Source organism: Danio aesculapii, chromosome 3 (assembly GCF_903798145.1).
Source record: "Danio aesculapii chromosome 3, fDanAes4.1, whole genome shotgun sequence".
NCBI classification, from domain to species: Eukaryota; Metazoa; Chordata; class Actinopteri; order Cypriniformes; family Danionidae; genus Danio; species Danio aesculapii.
This window is the reverse complement of record NC_079437.1, coordinates 21,024,095-21,044,079: the sequence shown is the minus strand read 5'-3', so window position 1 is coordinate 21,044,079 and position 19,985 is coordinate 21,024,095. Positions and strand designations below refer to the sequence as shown.

Below are 19,985 nucleotides of genomic sequence, written 5' to 3'. Positions count from 1 at the left end.
CATATTTCAAAGACATGGCACAGAAAAATATAATTTAATGCAGTGCTTCTTGTTTGGTCTGACACCCACTTTACATTGCATCTCAGTCAGGCAGTGAAGATCACTGTTTTTTAAAAGATATCAGATCTTAAACGCAATGATTTTGTATGGGATGACAATTCACCGGAAGCCTTCAGGCTGGCTGACTGAAATTAAAAAGTTGTTGTGCATACCCCATTACCCTAATTTGTTACCCTGTGTTGCACCTGGATTCCCATTCAATTGCATCATTTCCCAAAGTTACCCTGTTTATCATCAGCATTAGGATAGCAGCTGACAGTACATAGTATTGTTTATATTATCAGATCACATACTGCATTCAATTACACTGATGCTATAAATATGCAAATATACCCAGGGTTTACGAATATAAATTCTGAATCATCAGCATATAAAATAACCTGAATTAATTGTTAAATACAAATCAGATAACTTGGGAATGCAAATGTTTTCTGAGAGAATGCAAAGAATTATTTTTACCATCACAATGTCCCTTTAGCAGCTTCATTGTTTATCAGAATAAAGTGTACCAAACTGAAGGTCATCACACGGTCAGTGTTTGCACTGTGTGTGAAGCATCTGTACACAGCTTGTTGAAGAACCCCACACAACCTCAATAAACCTTTCAGATCTGCCGTGCTGCAGGACCATTTAGCATGGCCATCTCAGGCAAAATAGCATGTGATCTGATGAGAGAAGACAGGGCCGAGTGCTGTGAAAACACCCATGATGCCCCAATCCTCTAGAAGCGACAGCAACCCATTGTGCAGTTGAAGAAATCCGTGAACATCCCTCTAGAAATGTGCTGTATCATAGAGTTGCAGGCTCTGTCTGCGTGTGTGTGTCTGTCACTCTTTCTTTTCTCTCGCCTGAAATTCCTTTATCTTTTCCTCCCTGAAGTGCTCTCTTTCACATTTCTCCACCTCCTATTCTTTTTCTTGCTTGCTGAATTCTTTCCTCTTGCTTGTTTCGTCTTTGTTGTTTCTCTCTCCTTTCCGCCTACTCGCTCTTGTCCTTTCAGCTCAGAAACCCTCACACATTCCCTCTCTGTTTTGTCTTCCTCATCACTCGCTCTCCTCTGCTCTCAGCTTACTGTAGGATTGAAGTGGGTAGAGCAGGATTCAGCAATACGTTTGTTTGTTTGTTTGTTTGTTTGTTTATAGCTCTTTCGGGACTTTATGGCCCATTTTCAGTGAGTGGTACGGTTTGGTATGCTTTTATGGATGTTTCCACTGTCAATAGGTGCCTAAAAGTGAACTGTACCACTTTTTGGGTACCCTTTGCAAAGGGTACCTAGGACAACAAAAGGGTATCAAAAGGCGGAGCTAGACACGCAGCTGAATGCTATTGGTTTACAGAGATACATCACTCGCTCGTGCAACAAGCCAGAATGAAAACAAAGGAACTGCCATGTTTTAAATACAAAGCCGAGACATTACACTGTAATAATATATACATATAACAACAAGTCATGGTCAACCCGAGCTCAAACAAACCTTGTCATCATCTTGAATAACAGCCACAAAGCCAAGAAGAAGAGCGGAATCTGACCTGTGCCCCATAGTTGTTTACAAGGCCATCTAAAGCGCGAGTGGTTTTGCTTTCTTGTTTGCGCTCGTCCGCGTGTCTAAATTTGAAATAACAAACTTCTTTTGTGGATAATAATAACGTGCAAGTGATTATTGAAGTGCTTCTGACATCTGATCCTTTCATAAACGGACACATGCGAGAGTGACGTGCGAAAAAAAGGAGAAGCCAGGAAAAAACAAAGGAGCAAATGATTTTTTCAGCAACCTAAAACAAGAACAAACTGCCATGTTTAACTATTATCATCACCTTTTGGACTATTATGAACTCAGAATGATGAATTACTTCATGACAGGAGGTTACATGTGCTGGTGAAGATTAAAGATACAGATGAGAGATTTGCACTAACTGGGCTACATGTTGCGTGTTGTTTTTGAACCCAAATAAGGACTAAATGTATGCTGTGTGTAGTTTTACTGTAATTGGTAACATATTAGAGACTGTAAGGGGCTGTATGTGTTTATATATGTTGCATTAATTTATTTTATATAAAATCACAGACATTACCGTAGGCTATTTTGTACTGTCATTGATCTGCAGTTATAATCAACTCATGTTCATAAAAAGGTTAATAATGAACATTTATACACAAGTATTTATGTGTATAAAGCATCTGTTATATGAGAAGTGTTTCTTATAGAATATGTGAACGGCCTGTACAGCTTTACTTTAACATTTTCTCGAGCGAGAATGACGTTGACTTTCTGTCGTACACCACGCCCACCAAAAGAGTACCATTGGTACCCTTTTAGCAGTGAAAACGCAAACCTGATAAAGGTGACCTGTACCGACCCGTACTGTACCACTCAGTGGAAATGGGCCCTTAGCACCAACATTTTTTTATCAATGTGTATAAAATGTGCATTGTATACAATTTTTCCATTTTATTTATATTTTTAATATGTTTAAAAATATATCATAGTTATTTTTTTACTATTAATAATACAGTAGTAAACATTTTAAATAATTATTTATTTAAAATCAAATATAATAACAAAAGTACTGTATTATATATAGAGTATTTTGGGAGCTTTACTTTTCCTGATGAACAGTATATCAATGACCTCCCTCAGGTGGTTTAACATTCACATTCTTTATTGTACACTGATGACACTGTACTTTTTGTGTCTGGATTAAGTACAGACACAATTAATCTGAAATTAAATACAGATCTTCAGCATTTACATGGATAGCTGCAAGACAATCATTTGACTATTAACGCTACTTTTACTCACCTAGGCGAAAATGATCCATATTCAATCTCATCACTTTCTCAAATCAGAAACTTTCCATGGTATCTACATATCAATATTTGGGAATCAGTTTGGCCTCTCACCTTACTTATTGTGACTATGTTCAAAATGTCTATAAAAAGCTGAAACAAAAGCTGTTTGATTATGGGAAAATTAGGACAAATTTGACTATTTCTGTTTCTGAAACTTATCTTCATGCCATAATCTTGTCCACCTTGCCTTACAGTTTGCCTGTTTGGTCACTGAGCCACTGGGATAGGAGCCTGTTTCTCTTTATCTTGTATGTTTGGTGATTATTTGTACTGTTCTCATGTGTTGATATAGATAGATGAGATGTTAAGGGTGTCTGTACGTTTTTATGTTCTGCAGAGCAGGAACCTGCTAAAAAAAACAGATAGTCAGGCCCGACTATCATTTCCTGTTTAAAAAATTATAAATAAATAAAAATGGTAATAATAATAAATTAATTAACAGCTATAATATCTCCATGACATCTATACTTTAGATTAAGAAATGTTTTATATTATCAGATTTATTATTTTCATCCCATTTAAGTGAGATTTACAAATAGGCAAGTAACTAAGAATGACTTTGATAATCAGTAAATGAGATGTTTTTAAGCTATATGATAATAAGTATCATAAACGTTCCTGGACTTGATCTGATACTAATGTAATAATTATTGTATTAATAATGTAAATAATATAATTATTTTTACTTTCGTAGAACAGCTGGATACTTGCTGATGTTCAGCATATCACTGTAAATGAGATTTCAAGAAATAACAGCTACATTAAACCCAAATTTAAGGCTGGTTAAAGTTCAGTCAAAAAACATAAATCAAGTAGCCTTTCTATCTCAAATGGCCCAAAAGCCTCTGACAGTGGCCGTGGACCAGCGTGCCATCCTCATTGTTGAGCTGTTCTGTTGCATTAGTGCACTGCTCACCTCTCTCCCTTTCTGCTCCCCCCTCCTCAGTCTCCATTTCCTATTCACTCTTTCTTTTTTGCTCTCTCATTCTCTCGTGCTTTCTGCAGTAATGTGTTCTGAATATTGATGAGGTGAGAGTTGTCCGTCCCTGGCTGCTGTCCAACTCGCATTACAATTCTCTGCCTCACCCCTACCCCACTTCAGTCTGGGCCAACCCTCAACCAGATTGGCCACATGTCACCCTGCATTGTTTTTTAAGAGCCCTCCGCATTCCCAAGCCTACCTTTCATAAATCCACCTTTAACCATCCATTTCATTCCAATGTTGCCCTTTCTGCTTGATGCAAAGCTCTTAACCACAAGAGACAGAGGGAGGGAGAGACAGAGAGAGACATCCATCGTCATGTAGAAAGGCTTCTTAAAGGGGCAATGACATTCTCCCTACACTGCCCAGGAGGTATCACAATCATTCAGGTCAAGTGCACAATAAACAACGACTGTTGTAAATCTGGAAAAGACCACAAACAGGAGACTTCACAAGCTTCTGTAAAACAAAAACAACTATAACCGTCACATTTATTCAAGATATATTCAGTCTTAATGTGTTATTCGTTGTGCAGGTTATTACAAATGATGACAGGTTGTCAAACTAAAATGCATTTGCTCAATCTCTGCCAATGAATTTACCTTCTTTTTTGGCTGTTGTCATCAATCCCTCATATACTTTCAGCCCCATCTGGTGTCTGCTATCCACACTCCTCTCAGTTCCCTATGGAAAAGATCAGTTGTTTACTTCATAGAAATTGACATGCTTTTCATAACTATGCTTTTAGAATCTTCTGGCAAAATCACACGTTAAGTAAATTCCCCAGACCAGCATGTGCTTCCTCATGCTAATTTATGCTAGTAAGAGATCATTTGTTGTTGGTGTATCTGGTGTAGTAACCATGTATTTTTGTCAGTTTACTCCAGGTAAACCTGGTCAAATAGTAGGGTATTGCAAGTGAAGCTGATTGACTGAAATTAGCTTAAAGAAAAGTCAGCATAAATCTTTTTTTTTTGTGTGAAGTTTCACTAAATTAATTCCTTACATTCACATAGCGCTTTTGTAGACACTCAAAGCACTTTACACATTGGGGGGAATCTCCTCATCCACCACCAGTGTGCAGCATCCACCTGGATGACGCGACGGCAGCCATATTGCTCCAGACCGCACACCACACACCTGCTGATTGATGGAGAGGAGACAGAGTGATGAAGCAAATTATTATATGGGGATGGTTAGGAGGCCATGATGGATGGATTTGGTAATTTTTAACAACCACAGAGAGTCGGGACCTCGGTTAAATGTCTCATCCGAAAGACAGCGCTCACTGAGCAATATAGAGTCCCCTTCACTATACCGGGGCGTTACGACCCACACAGACAGCAGGTTGAGCGCCCCCGCTGGCCTCAGTAACACCATTTCCAGCAGCAACCTAGCTTTCCCATGTGGTCTCCCATCCAGGTACCCAGACCGGGCGCAGCCCTGCTTAGCTTCAGTGGGCGATCATGTGAAAGTTGCAGAGAGCTAGCTGATTTATAGAGATCTAGCTAAATTAAACAGTAGCAGTAACATTAAAGCAAATTTAAAAGTACCACAAAAAGCATTTAAACAGGCTTAAGTGTGTTGTATTTAATAGTTTTGTGAGAAATAGATTTGAAGTCTATTAAAAAATGGTTGGCTAACGGATGCAGTGATATGAACATTTTGGCTGATCCAGATAAATGTAAACTCTCTATAACTGGAAGCTGATAATTAAGACATGTATGCATGGAAATACAAAACTACATTTTAAACAACTTTTTTTTTGAACTGCAGAAAACTACAAGATAACTTTTCCCAAAATCACTTACAAATTGCAATTCAGAGTTCTCATTTAAAAATGAAAGACTTGGCATGGGAAATATGGACATCTGATTGGGAAAAAGCTCACACCATGCTTAGATCCAACATCCTGAATGTCCCATTTGCTAAAAACCAGCCACAGGAGTATTTCAATTTTTGCATTTCACTTGTTCCCCCCAGTTTGTGTTTTTTTGTAAATAAATCAGTCCCTAATGATGTAGCGATGGTTTGATCTGGACTTACTGTGTTTGCAGATGGTTTTTAAGCTTTGTTTACTGATATCACAGCTCAGTCTGAATAATGCATGAGAGGCCTGCGGGAGTCAGGCTTGAATTTGCACCACTGCTGCCTAAGGGAAACCGGGCTTGTGAGGGTTTATTAAGAAGGTGACAGATTCCCTCTGGGGGATTTGGAGGATGATGCTTCCCAAACCTCAGCGTACTTGTGCAATGATTGTACTGGGGGAGAAAACACCTACAGTTACAAAGCACAAGGGAATAGCTCACCTAAAAATAGCAAAGTTCTTCCAAACCCATATGACTTTGTGAAAAACAAGAGGTTAGAATTTGAAGAGAGTTTTACCAATTCTTTTCCATGCAATTCTAGTAAACTGTACTGTAGTTTTACATGGTCAGACCTATAGACTATTTTGAGGAATGTAAACTATAACATGATCCTGACCTATTTCATGTTTTACATTTTTCATTTCTATAGCAATATTGATAAATAATGTTATGGCAGCCATTTTAACATTAAGATATGATTGATTTGCCTCTTGTTGCAGTTAAAAAATAGTTTGACAACAAGCAGGAAATGTTCATGGGCATGGTCTACAGACTGAATGTCAGCTTTCATTGTCTAAGGACTGCCCAAGAGTATTAGGCCCCTCACAATAACTATTTTTGCTGTATTATATACATTACCTGCGAAATTATTTTGATTAACAATATTACTGTCATTTAAACACCATTTTATTGCACAGGGTATATAATGATGGTATTTCAATCGTTTCAGCACAGGGACTTATCTAAAACAGGCTGCCAGTCAGCAAAGATACAGCAGTTGGTGTACTGCTTTATCCTCTTAAGGCCCAAGGTGTTTTTTTACATGCATTTTTTATTTCTCTTTGGGCTTATTGGACCCTAATTAGAATAAAAATCTAAGTATCATCTTTTGATATGATGTACTTTTAGAGAAAAAAATGATGTCCATATATGTGGACTCGTGGTCCGAATTTACGTAAAACACTTTTTCCTGAATATTTTTTTAATGCATATTTAACATAGACATTTTTTTAACTTGCTTTGACTATCAGAGAGTAAATCTTGGTAAGTTAAAAATAGTGTTTGGGACACTTCATATGCTGCAAAACAGTTGCAGGATGACACTGCATGTCTGTAACAAAATATAAAACATTCAAAGCATTTTAAATAGCCGCTTAAGAGCTAAAATGTGCTGTCCACTTATGTGGACACTCAAGCCCTAAGATGTTAATGAATGCGCCATAATAAAACCCTTTACTCAACGAATATGATGAAAGGTGCCGAGAAACTTGGGTAACACTGAAGCTGATGTTTTACTTCATAAAGTTCATTTGTCTTAGTTGAACAGTGCTGATAAGTTGGAATGGGAAAACGCTTTAAACTTTGAAAGGCAGTCCTGTGAAATCCAGTTTGATTACTTTAAAACTTCTACAGTGGTTCTCATTTTGTGTGATTTGTGCAACAGACTTTTCGCCAGTGGTCCATGCATGTAACATATAAGGCTGAGATTAGGTTGGTGGTGTCCAAACATGGTCCTGGAGGGCCACAGTCCAGCAGAATTTAGCTCTAGCTTGCCTCAACAGGCCTGAATGGACATTTCTAGAATGCCTAGTAAGAGCTTTGATAGCTGGTTATGATGTGTTGTAGGCAAAATATGGAGAACAGTGTCCCTTCAAGAGCAAGAATTGACACTCTTGCATTAGGGGCACCAAAACTTCCAAGCTATAGGCCAAAGACCAATAATTTAATCCAACAGTACAAAGTCATTCTGGTTTGTAAATGGTGACAACTATATATTTTTGGATGAACTATCTCTTTAATAAGCCATTTTGGCTGGTGATACTGTTCCTCCCTGCTGGTGACTGTTGACTTTGAAGATGATGTAATTGACAAATGTAAACCCACCCCTGCAGCTTTGGCACTATTTTCAGCACCACAGCACTTCTTGCCTAAAACAACTTGGTTTTCATAATGACCCCCACATTTAGATGACCTTCCGATGTGGAATCTCAGAGAACAACACATTGAGGTGTCCGATTACGTAAGCGCAGCTCATCGACAACTTCAAAAAAATAGGTTATGGGATGTGACAATGTTGCATCTAATCCATTTTGACACTAATGGAATTCTTGTTTATAAGTGTCCTGTGTGAAAGAGATAGACATTAGTGTACTGTATCGAGTGTGGATTTACTAATAGCTCTGTTGGGACTACATGAGTTTGGCTTGATCTTGTACAAAGCATAGAGCAGAACTGCTGAAAGGAAAACTCCATTTTTACTTGTAGCAGGAAGCGCACACACACTGCACATCAGCAACCATAAGTAAAAGGACAGGATACAGAGTGTGTTTTAAGAGAAAAGGAAATTCCAGTGCCATCAATCCATCATTTAATACCTTCATATATCTCGTCCTGTGCTGTTTACTAGATGAGAGATTCTAGTAGCTTCTATGTATGGTAGAGTTGTTGCCAACTGTTGGTTTCACCTATAAATGAGAACATGTACATTATTGGTGAATCTATTTTTCAGTGTTAAGTTGTAATATACCAGAAGCCATTCTTGAGGAAGAAAGGTCTCTTACTACTTTCTGCTGTCCTGGCCTGCTGTTTCCTGTAGTCTTTTTGCCCTTTCTTTCTGGCATTTACCAAGGGAGAAGGCAGATATGCTGACTTTGTATCACAGAGCTGTTTAAATATAAATATGGAATTACTGAATGCTTAGCAATTGTGATTATCAAACACATTTATTTATGTGTAAAATGTTGGCTTTTCTATATAGACCAGAGGATAAGAAAAATACACTCCAATGACAAGAAACAATTTACATGAAAAGTGAAATCTGCCTCCATTTGTTTAAATCATGGCACTTAAAATGACCTTGTCCTTGAATGCAGCTTTGCAAATTGTCTCTCTGGTATCTGATTATCAGATATTTTCATGCATTGCTGTGTTCTTAGCCGTTATAATAAATTTTTATTTTAAAAAGCCTGTCCTACATCAAAAATATGTTGTGAAAGAGATTTTACAGGTATTTATTGGCCACTCTTGTAAAAACTAACATGATGGCTAACTCGTATATGTTTACAGGGCAAGGTTTACTGTTTAAATCAGATTATTTACTTGGATTTGATTTTTTTTTTTTTCATAGCTGATCACACATTGCTGTTATAAATGTGGCCAATTTCAGATTTAAACTGTGAACAATGTGTACACTGTATGATGTACAGTATAAAGCAGGTTGTCAGATTGTTTAATATGATTATTAGTCATTTTCGCAGAGAACAGTTGTGTATTTTAGGAAGTATGAATGGTTGTTTTACTAGTGCTAATGTGTATTTAAAAAGCCTGAAACCTTAAATAATATATACTGACATATTGTGATTATGATAACAGTGAAACATGTCTTTTGCCAGTACTCATGGAAAAGCAGATTTGAATTTAGCGGCTGATTGTGTGATTCACTACTGTGTTTGTTCACTCCAGAGGACAGCCAAGACTGATCACACTGGTGTGATCTCATCAAGGGTTAATGAGCAGCCACTGAGGAGGATGTGGATGTTTGTAGTATGTGCAAATACAGAATAATGATGCATATCAATCGAAAATTATGTAAAAGTGGCATTAATAATAATTCAACCTTAACCATTCACACTGCGGTTGCATTGCAAAACACAAGATCTGTGTTGGACTTAATACCACATATGAAAATGGCACAAATCGGAAATGAAAATATTGGATTCTATGCAGTTTGTGCTGTCATGTCTAATACAGATCAGAGTCACATATGGGTAAAAAACAAAAAAAACAAACAAACAAACAAAAAAAAAAATAGGATTTGGGAAAAAATTTGCCTGCAGTTTGAACATAGCCCAGATTTCATGTTTCTTCTTTGTGCAAATCGCTTTTTTAATCTTAAATGACTAGCTAAAGGCATAGTTTTTTAATAGTTAAACAAAGATTACTTTTTTTAACGTAACCACCAAACTCAAGTATTTAAAAGGTAATGCAGTGCTTACCCGTCACTTTCACACATTAACCCCCAATGATTTTGTTCTGCTTTACCTCAACAGACTGAAATCATCTCAAAATGGACCATCAGGACCACATGAATTCTGGACAGGTGGGTGGCTCTCCTGGCAACAACATAGCATCTGGTGTAGTCAACATGTCCATCAATGACGGCCACCAACAAGACATGAAGAACGGGACAGCGGGATATATGGGAGCAGGTGAGGGTCCAGTGAAAGGTCTGTATAAAGAAGGATAAATACTGTAGTTACTGTTCACCATAAAGAGAAACAATGTAAAGCCTGAAATCCCATCGATTCCCCACAAAGCGCACAAAAGATGAGTGATACTCATGGCAGTGTGTTTCTTGCTTATGTCTCGTCTCATACTGGGAAACCTGACACATATGCTGATGGTGACATCACTCAGCCATGTGTTGGTTTCAGATGTCTGTGGAGATGTTCATTCATTCAGGTCAATTGCAAAATGTCACATAGAATTTATTTGTTGGACTTTATTTTCCAGTTGATGTGGAATGATGTTCACAATCTCAATTTACACCTTTAGAGAGACAGTTCACACAATGATTGTGAATCTTTTGGCAAACATTTTTAGTTTAAGGGTTCCCACTATCAATAGCTGTGTTTCCTTTAACCCTTCAAACTTTGCAAATCATGAATTGGTTTTATATTGTTTTGCACAGTGGTATGAAGTAACACATTACAAATACTCAAACTACTGTAATTGAGTAGTTTTTCTCAGGAATTGTAACTTACTAAGTAGGTTTAAAAATGTGCACTTTTACTTTCCCTTGAGTACATTTTTAGTGCAGTATCGATACTTTTACTTCACTACTTTCCTTAAACCTGCAGTCACTACTTTATATTTTCCTGTCTACAGGGATTACAAAAATCAGTCCTGTGATTCCTGTCCAGTCAAATCACACATAGAATGTAAATCGTATCATATTGAACTATCTCAAGACATGGGCGATTTATAATTGCAGCAAACTGTTTGGAAGCTTTAAAAGTGTGCAAGAAGATGTCCAAAATCTTTACACGCATTGACCCAGAGACTGTTTAGATGCATGTCACTGATGAGAAGAGGACAGATGTTTACGGTATGATGGCCTTAAACACCCAGTATGCACAAGATGTCAACATTACCTCATTATTGAAGTTGTACCTCAAAGTCGGGGGGACATTGTATTTTGTTTAGAAATGAATATCGGGTTGACGTCAGAACTCCATGTCAGGCCGACGTCAATGTCCAAAGTCCAACCTAAAATTAAGCAAATATCAACGTCTAATTATGTTACAGCTTGACGTTGTTTGATTGTTACCACTATGACGTCTATCAGACGTTGGATTTTGGTTGCCATACCTGGCGAATAAATGTCACTATTTGGCCTCAATATGACGTTGACTCGACGTTGAATTTTGGTAACTTTTCAACAGAACCTAAAATCAACAAAATATCAACACCATTTGATGTTGCTATTGGACGTCAAAATAACATTGTCCTTAGACGCTGGCTAGACATTGAATTTGGTCACCTGACATCACAACCTCAATCTAACCTAATATTAACATCTTATGATGTTGTGTGCCTGCTGGGCAATAACGAAATCTACTACAGAATGTTACGTTTACACACATCCACAAATTACATGTAAATGCATCAGCTTTTTACAGCGTAACACCTAATACTCTAGAGTACTTAAAAAAGTTAACTTTTTACTCATACTTTGAGTAATATTTACAAAAGATACTTTTACTCTACTTGCACTACATTTCTAGGCAAGTAATGGTATTATTACTTAAGTATGTTATTACTTACTAATACTAATTAGGTATGATTTTTCAGTACTCTTTCCACCACTGGTTATGCATTTATTTGTAGGATCCAGAATCCTCCAAAATTATGCAGCAGGTGCTAATAGAAGCCCTATTGCATTTCACAACTCTGGTTGGTGTTCATCCAGAAAATCTGAATCCATAGTTCCTCTGTGAAATCACATATTATAACCTCCCAGAAACACCTCATACTCGCAAGTATAAGGGGATTTCTTGCCATTTAAACCTGCCAACATTTGTCATCATGATTTTCAGAATGACTAATCACAAGAGAAAAAATATAATGCAGAATTAGTCACATACACAGAAATCCTGTCATTAAGTAATAGTTTAACTCGACATTTTGAAAATAGTTTTGAACAAGTCTGTAATAGAAACCAGAATAATGATAATAAAAGAAATTACTTTGTTATTTGCACTTTTGGGAAAAATCATGCAAAGTCTTACATAATCTTACAAAATGAAACCTTATAAAATCTTACATAATTAAAAGTTTTAATTAATAATTAAAATCTTAAAGTGTATTAAACATATTGTACAAATATCCATGTACAATATACATTTCGACACCTTGGAATTCTAAGGTTCTATCTGCATTGATTTTGAGATATTGAGCTTCAAAGTTTTTGCATTCCATACAGCTAACAATACGTGTGTAACAGTTCTCTTTCATACATTAAGATCAGAATCAGAATCAGTTTTATTGCCAAATGTGCTTTACACACACAAGGAATTTGTTTTGGCTACAGAAGCTTCCAGTGTACATAAAGTGACAAGTGACAACACAAAATAAATATGAAAAATAAAAAAGATAAACATTAAAGATGACAGCGACTCTAAATCTAATCTAAATGTAAATGATCAAAATTCTCTTACATTTGTAAATTAGGGTAAAATAAACAGGGCAGATAGAAACTTCTATCTATAGAATTCTAAAAAGTAATTTTCCACTTGGAATTATAAAGTTCTATCTGGCAGATCATTAATCGAAGCATTACTTTTCAAGAGATACAATCACAAAAAATAAAAACTGGTGTTGTAAGGAAGAATAGTTTTTCTTGTTCAAATTAAGCATTTAAGGCTTAAAAAATATTAAACATGTTTTCTAGTGCAGCTGTTAATTTTATGTAATTAATATGGTCACATTTATTGCATTATATGCTTTATATGAACTATTGAATTATATTTATTAAATTATATGTCCCATGAATTAAACTTAAGTATTTGGCCTTGAAGGCATAATATCAAATTTAAAGACTTTAAAAGAAAACAGAATGAGCAAATGAGTTTAATAAACACTGAACAATGTTTCATTGACTATATACACAAATAAAAGCTATTAATAAATTAATTTTTTAAATAACTGTTTGTTTTTCAACAATGTAAAATTGAACATTTCATCTCAATGTCAAAAAATGCTTCTAAATCATCACATTTACACACATCTTTTTTTTAGTTTCATGTTTCTTCTCAATTATGTGTCGTGCGGCATTATTTAATTGACTTTGATTTTTTTGTTTCTTTCTGGTCTTTCCCGCTGTCAATAGAGCAGTCCGTGCTTATTGGCTCACAGAAAGAACCTTATAGTTTATAGCCTGAGTTTTTGTTATTATATATATAACCACCTAAAAACAAAAAGAAAAGTCATGGGAAAATACTTTTATTCCTTTGTTAAAAACTTGTGGGAACCCTGCCACCATTTTGACAACCATGGAACACACTTGGAACAGCCCTGAGCTATTTTCAACTGTTGGAAAATAAAGTTCAATAATGAAAAGCATCTATAAGACATTTTGTCCTGCCTGCATTGTGTGTTTACAATAATTTGGAGATAAAAAATGGTCATAGATTGTTTCGCAAAATGTACAGTTGGATGAGGCTTAGATATGATGAAATGGGTCGTAGTTTACAAACAAAAAAAATTATCTGTCTTACACGCTTTGGATTGTTCTGGCAAAACTGACAAGCATTCAGCAAGCCCCAGGCTTCCTCACAAAGCACAGACGAAACCTTCTCATCCACCAGCATCCCAAATTCCAGCTCCATTCTGCTGGCAGAAGTCAGTGAAGCAGAATGTCTCTAAAATGACACATTTCATCAAATAAAGTTTGAAAAACAGGCTGATGCTGGCATTCAGTACGTTTGGTTGCCCATTATGATGGTATGTTACAGCTCTTGCCTCAGGATCGTACTAACAGATGCATCAAAGCCCTGTTGTACTTTATCCCACACCTAGAAGTCTACCAGATTGCAGACAATTAAACAGCCCTACAGAGACATTTAGCTTTGTTTGCCATGTGAACCACTTCAATCCTCTGCTGTCTAAACTAAAGGTCCATCACTTTTTCTTAGAGGAAACACATGAACCAACACCTGCAGTGACCGCCCAAATGCCTGTTTTAGAAGACTTCGATCCCAAGCCGTCCTTTGATAAAGATGAGCCATTGGGTATGAACTACAATTGTGCCGCCATTTGCTTAGCTTCATTCAGCCACTTATTTTGATCCCATTACGCTACTGATTCAACCTGCAATTTGGCTGCAATGCTGATTAATTTCCCAAGGATGCAGTACAACCACGTAGAACAAATCAAATGAAAAATAATAATAATTTTGTGATGAAAACGAGCCTCTCATATTTCCTCCTTTGATGATGGACAAATGAGAGCGCTAGATACAAATTTAGCAGTTCACATTAGCACCTGCTGCTTTTCTTCCTCTGCGCTTTGATTTCTAATGGAGAGCCCTTCGGGGTGGTTATGTGGTTTTTATTTTTATTGCCTGTGTAGTTCACCCAAAATTTTAAATCATTTCTCTACTCATGTGGTTTAAAACATTTATGAGTTTCTTTCTTCTGTTGAACACAAAAGAAGATATTTTGAAAAACGCTGGTAGCTGGCACCCAGTGACTTTTATAGTATTTTTTCCCTACTATGAAAGCCAATGATTGCAAGCAAGCAACATTTTTACAATATTTTTTTACAAACGACAACCTTCTTTTGTGTTCAACAGTTGAAAATAGGTTTAAAGCCACATGGGGGAGAATAAATAAGGTAATTTTCATTTATGGGTGAACTGCCCCTTTAAAATAAAATTTTTGTTCTTGTTATTCTTCATACAACAAGGTTCTCACAGTCATGGAAGACTTTTTTTTAAAGGAATTTTAAGATAATATTAGAATAAAACTAAATTTCACAGAAATCATATAACTACAGTACATTTCTACGATTGTGCTCTGTATAGAGGCACAGAAAACCAAACCCTCCATTTAGCCACATTTAAATCCCTCTTTGTCATTTTGGAGAGCGATCATATGTACAAACGGAAATCAATTCAAAACAAATGATATCTAATAGGAATGAACAAGAGAAAAAGTGATAGAAACCCGTGAGAACCTTAACATTAACAAGACTATATGCCTTGCTGTTGCTTACTATTTCCAAAAAGCACTAAGCACAGTGCTTATGTTGTCAATATTGACAGTTTCATTGACTTTTCTGGACCAGCAACAAGCCTGGAACCTCTCAGCAGTGACCTTGCCATGTTCTTAGAAGCTTTTTGGAAACGCAGTTGAGTTGTTTTGTCACTGATATTGTGATATGCTGAAAAATTTCACTGAAAGCTAATTGCATGCCTTCAAGTTGCATTAGGAAAGCACCCTTTAAAGAACTCAAGGCCAGTAAAAGCCCAGAATATTAGTCAAAGAGCAATTAGGCAGGTCTACTCCACACTTCCTTTTTGTATAAGAGGAGGATGTAAGTTCCAGGCAAGATGAACACTAGACTACATAGTAATGCTCAGAACATCCATTTGGTAAGTGAGTAAATAAGACAAGCACTTGAATCTCTAATGGCTTATATGGATGTACCTGTCTGGTGCCGTGACCAGGATATGCAGTTGCGTGGTATGTAATAATAATTATAGTATAGATTAGATAATAATGATAATTGCTCAATATATGATTCATATTTTAGAATATTTTGCAATTCTAATGTCTTTCTGACCTAAATATTTCACATATTTGTACTTTACAGAGGCATTCATATGTTCTTCACAGATCTCAGTTTATTTGGAGCACTTACATGGCACTGTACTTCTCAACAGGAGAGCTGCAAATTCAAACAGCTTAATATTTGCTTCCAATGAATTACTTTAAATGAAAGTAGCCACAGTTTACAGTAAAAGCTCAAAAACACTATTTTACCATAGCTGTCTACTTTTACCATCACATCCTAAATAATTACCTTAGGCCGTACGCACACTATGCCATCCGAACCGTGCCCAGACCCGTTTCCCGGATCGTTAGAGAAGTGCGAGTGCTCTGAATCTGGCTCAGTCACAGTTCACTTGGCCGGCCCTGGCCCGGTAGGAAGAGGTGTGCCAGAGCGCGGTTCACTTGGGCTTTGGCGCGGTACACTTGTGTGTGAGTGCAAAACGTGCCTGAGCCCGGAACTGAAAGCGAGACGTGACTTTAAGGGACTGTTTGACATGGATTAATTAATCATTCGTACTGTTCAATGAACGCAAACTGTCGCAGTTTATTAAAGACTCAAACCCCTCACTGCACAATAGCTGCGCACCTTCAGCAAACCTCATAATTCCTGCAGCATAAGGACTTTATGATTGTTAATGTGCGTCAAAAGTGGCTGATCTGTTCGGAGAAATATTTGACGGCGTGTTACCACATATCAAAGGACTTAAACGATATAACTAAAGAAATCTCCATTGTGCTGAGCAAGAGTGCTTCTCTACTGAACAGCGCATCATCGATGATGTAAGTGTGCCCAGGCCCGAATGTAATGTACATGTAAGTGCGGGCCGTCGGGGGAGACGGGAGGGGGGACAAGCGTGCTTTGGCCCGGTTAAAGGCAACTATGCATAGTGTGAGTACGCTCTTACAAAAGTTCAAGGTCTGAGCGAATGGACTTCAAGACGAGCTTCATTTATCATTTACCTCCCAATGCCACAGACTCATCGATCTTGTTAGTGAATTAGCAGTTAGCTGTTGAGAAAAAGACATTAAGATAGCGTTGCGTACAGTATGCGCATGCTGTGCTTCTATGAAGTTGGGAGTAATGTAAATGGATTAGGCTACCATTAGGCATTAGGTAAATATTTCATGTTAGAAAACATGCTGCTGATGCAGCCGAAATGGCTCTGCAACTTTAATTGCAACTAAGTTCACTTTACATGGCAGTTCTTTGCGTTTGATTGGCTTTCAGAGAAATCAAGTCTTACATAATGCTGACTCCCTCCATTAATTTTATATACAATTAAACATATAGGGGAGAAAAACTTAAAGCCTAGGGATCTATAGGTGTGATTTATAGATTAATATACAATGCACGAGAGCTGCTCCTATATATTTAGCATGCTAAAATTTAAGTATATGCAAAGTTGTAATAAGATCAACCTACTGTACTGGGCAGAAGATTCTCAGCATTGTTGTTTATGTCCTCTGTATCCCATATGTTCTCTTAACTTGCTTCCATGTGATCATACAACTTTGACATGTCAGGAAGGACATCAGGAGCTGGAGAAGGTACTGTATGGTGGACCACCACCCCTTAATCCACCTGCAGTGTAAAAGTTCAGAGGATTTACATGTAGACAAACATGCATTGGCCTCATAAACCACCACAAACCATTCACTGCTTGTGCGAACATGCAACAAAAATCAAATATGAGATCTCAATGGGAATCACTTTATATTTGTTCCAATTAGATCTGTTTATACTGGCTCCATATCGCATCACTGTATCTGAGAAACTAAATGTTTGAGAATAATGAGGCTTTCAAGTAGTTATTATTGAATGCATTGAAAGTGCTTCAAATGCATTCACAGCACAATGCAAAACATGCCTTTTACTGCTCAGATCAGATCCAAAAGTTCTATCTGTGCATTAAATGATACTTGCAAGTGGACAGTGCAACAAATCATTGCTTCGCCGGTCATTTTGCTACCAGTCATCAGTGCTTTACACACTGAAGCTCACAGAGATGTTATGGTCCATTGTGGTCTGATTGGCCAGTAAATATCATTTTATTGTTGTTGTTGTTGTGAACAAATGAGTGAAAAGGCACTTTTATAAGCACTGATCTCATAGCCCATTGACCCCCTACTGTACCGATCTCTCATTTTGCCCCTTTAGTTGCCTGTTTTTACAAACAATTTTGCTTGGTAATACATATTAGCAAGCATTGCATACATAAAAGTGCTTTTAACTCAAAGTTTAGTGTGTACAACAGATTTTTGGATTGTTTAACTGCCATGAAAACAGAGACTTGTGTTTTGTGTTGTGTTCAGGCTCCTTATGTGGTTCTGTGCTTTTAGTTCCTTTCAGTTCCTTGATTCCTTTTCTTTCTCTGCTAATGTTGACTGTGGAGAGAGGGTGGTTGAGTGTTGCTAATTCTGCAGTGTTGTCTGTGGCTGTTCCTATAATTCTGCCTTCCACGCCATCAGAAGCCTTGACACCCGGAAGTCCGCCAAAGAGTGGCCGGAGCAGTGCAGCATCAGTGAATAGGGAGGGAGAGCGGGAGAATGGGGAAAGAGAGAGCTCTGTGAGTCCACGGGAGTCTCCAGTGTCGCCACATCCACTCCCGGTGACCCTTGGTGATGGCTTAAGTTCGGGGATCACAGGCTTAGACAGCCAGATGAAGAGAAGTCCTTCGGATAAGATGTCCGACCATCATAGTCCCAGTGGATCTGAGGAGGAGGATGAAATTGAGAAATCTGAAAGAAGATTTTCTGGTTCACCTGGATTTGGAGCAGATCCTAGAAGCACTGTCAACATGAAAGAGAATAAAAATGAGGACAAAGAAGTGAGTGAAGTTAGTGATGAAGAAGAGGAACAGACAGGACTTTCCTTAGTGAGCAGCTCCGTCACTTCAGACTTGATAACCCAGAAAGAGGATGAACATGAAACCCCTATTCACCTTCCCATGACCCCAGAGGAAGCTAAGAAACGTGGCCTGTCGTTCGACTACACAGAACCTCAGGATCCTGGTCACCCGGGTGGTCCTGTGGGTTGGGAGTGCAGCTCTGATAAAACACCACCGGAAAGCAAGAGCCCAGACTCCTGTAGGGCAGATCCAGGCTCACCTCTTACACCCAGTGCTGCTGCTGACCCGACACAAGAGGAATCATCTCTAAGGGACTTTCAGACAGATACGCAAGAGGAAGAAGAGGAAGCAGAGGTACCAGAACAAGAAGAGGATGAGACCCCAGTTCCTCCATTGTCCCAAGAAGTTGCTACACCAAAGATGGAGCTTAAGGCAGAGAAACATCTAGATTCTAAAAAAACAAAGGAGGCCAGTCAGGAGAAATACCTGGAGACGAGCGATGATGATGAAGTAGAAACTGAAAAGGTCAAATCTGTTGCCATACCAAAACCTGCTGCCATACCAGAACCTGTTGCCATACCAGAACCTGTTGTCACCAAAGCTACAGATGCTGTTAAACCCAGTGCCGAAGTCCCGCAAACAAAACCACCAAGCAAAGTAGCTCCTGTCAAAGAAGCTCCAGCCAAAAAAACGAAGAAACCAATCGCTACAGTCACTGCCACCCCTTCCCCCAAACCTGCTCCTAACCTTCAGAAAACCCCCTCTAAAGATGCTGCTCCGGCCAGAAAAGCAAGTGTCCCATCCAAAGGTCTGTTTTTCTGTTCTGTCCTTCCAAACCCCACACAGATCTTTTTATTTCCTCTTCCCTTTTCTTCTTTTAAAGTAGATCAGTAGAACTTCGCAGCATCCTTTCTGAAAAGCGCACACTGAAATAAGAAAGTGTTCGGTTGAAGAAACGGGCTGCTTGTAGCCACAAAATCTCTCTCTCTCTCTCGATCCTCTGTGCCCCGTGTGTCTGTCTTTTCTCCTCCCCTCTCTGTGTGTAGTCAGTGTTATTCTGCTTTTGTCTGTGACTAACTTTCTGCATTGTGCGTTATTGCTGGCACAGTCTTCACCTGCCCCTTTATATTGCATGTCACCTGTGCATGAATGTTGAATGTATCACTCACAAAACTGTGCAATCCTTTTGTGGGTATACCCTTATTCCAGAGATGTCCATTTTTTGTTATATTCAAAATGGACCCAAAGGCCCATACTAATGGGGTTTGACTATAACACATATCAAGTCAGCATTTGCTGTATGGTTCAAGACAAATCCTC

At 37.9% G+C, this 19,985-nt stretch overlaps 1 protein-coding gene across 5 annotated transcripts in view; it reads left to right on the top strand.

Moving 5' to 3' along the window:
• Positions 1 to 19,985, top strand: part of maptb (microtubule-associated protein tau b) — a 58,452-nt gene that overhangs the window by 18,688 nt on the left and 19,779 nt on the right. For 4 of the 5 annotated variants that reach the window (XM_056453353.1, XM_056453354.1, XM_056453355.1 and 1 more), the window contains 3 exons: positions 10,030 to 10,188; positions 14,176 to 14,271; positions 18,286 to 19,473. In XM_056453353.1, coding sequence (XP_056309328.1) covers positions 10,047 to 10,188; positions 14,176 to 14,271; positions 18,286 to 19,473 — 1,426 coding nt within the window. In that variant the 5' untranslated portion in view covers positions 10,030 to 10,046. The remainder of the gene's footprint in view (positions 1 to 10,029; positions 10,189 to 14,175; positions 14,272 to 18,285; positions 19,474 to 19,985) is intronic. The other variant, XM_056453358.1, reaches the window with a different exon arrangement.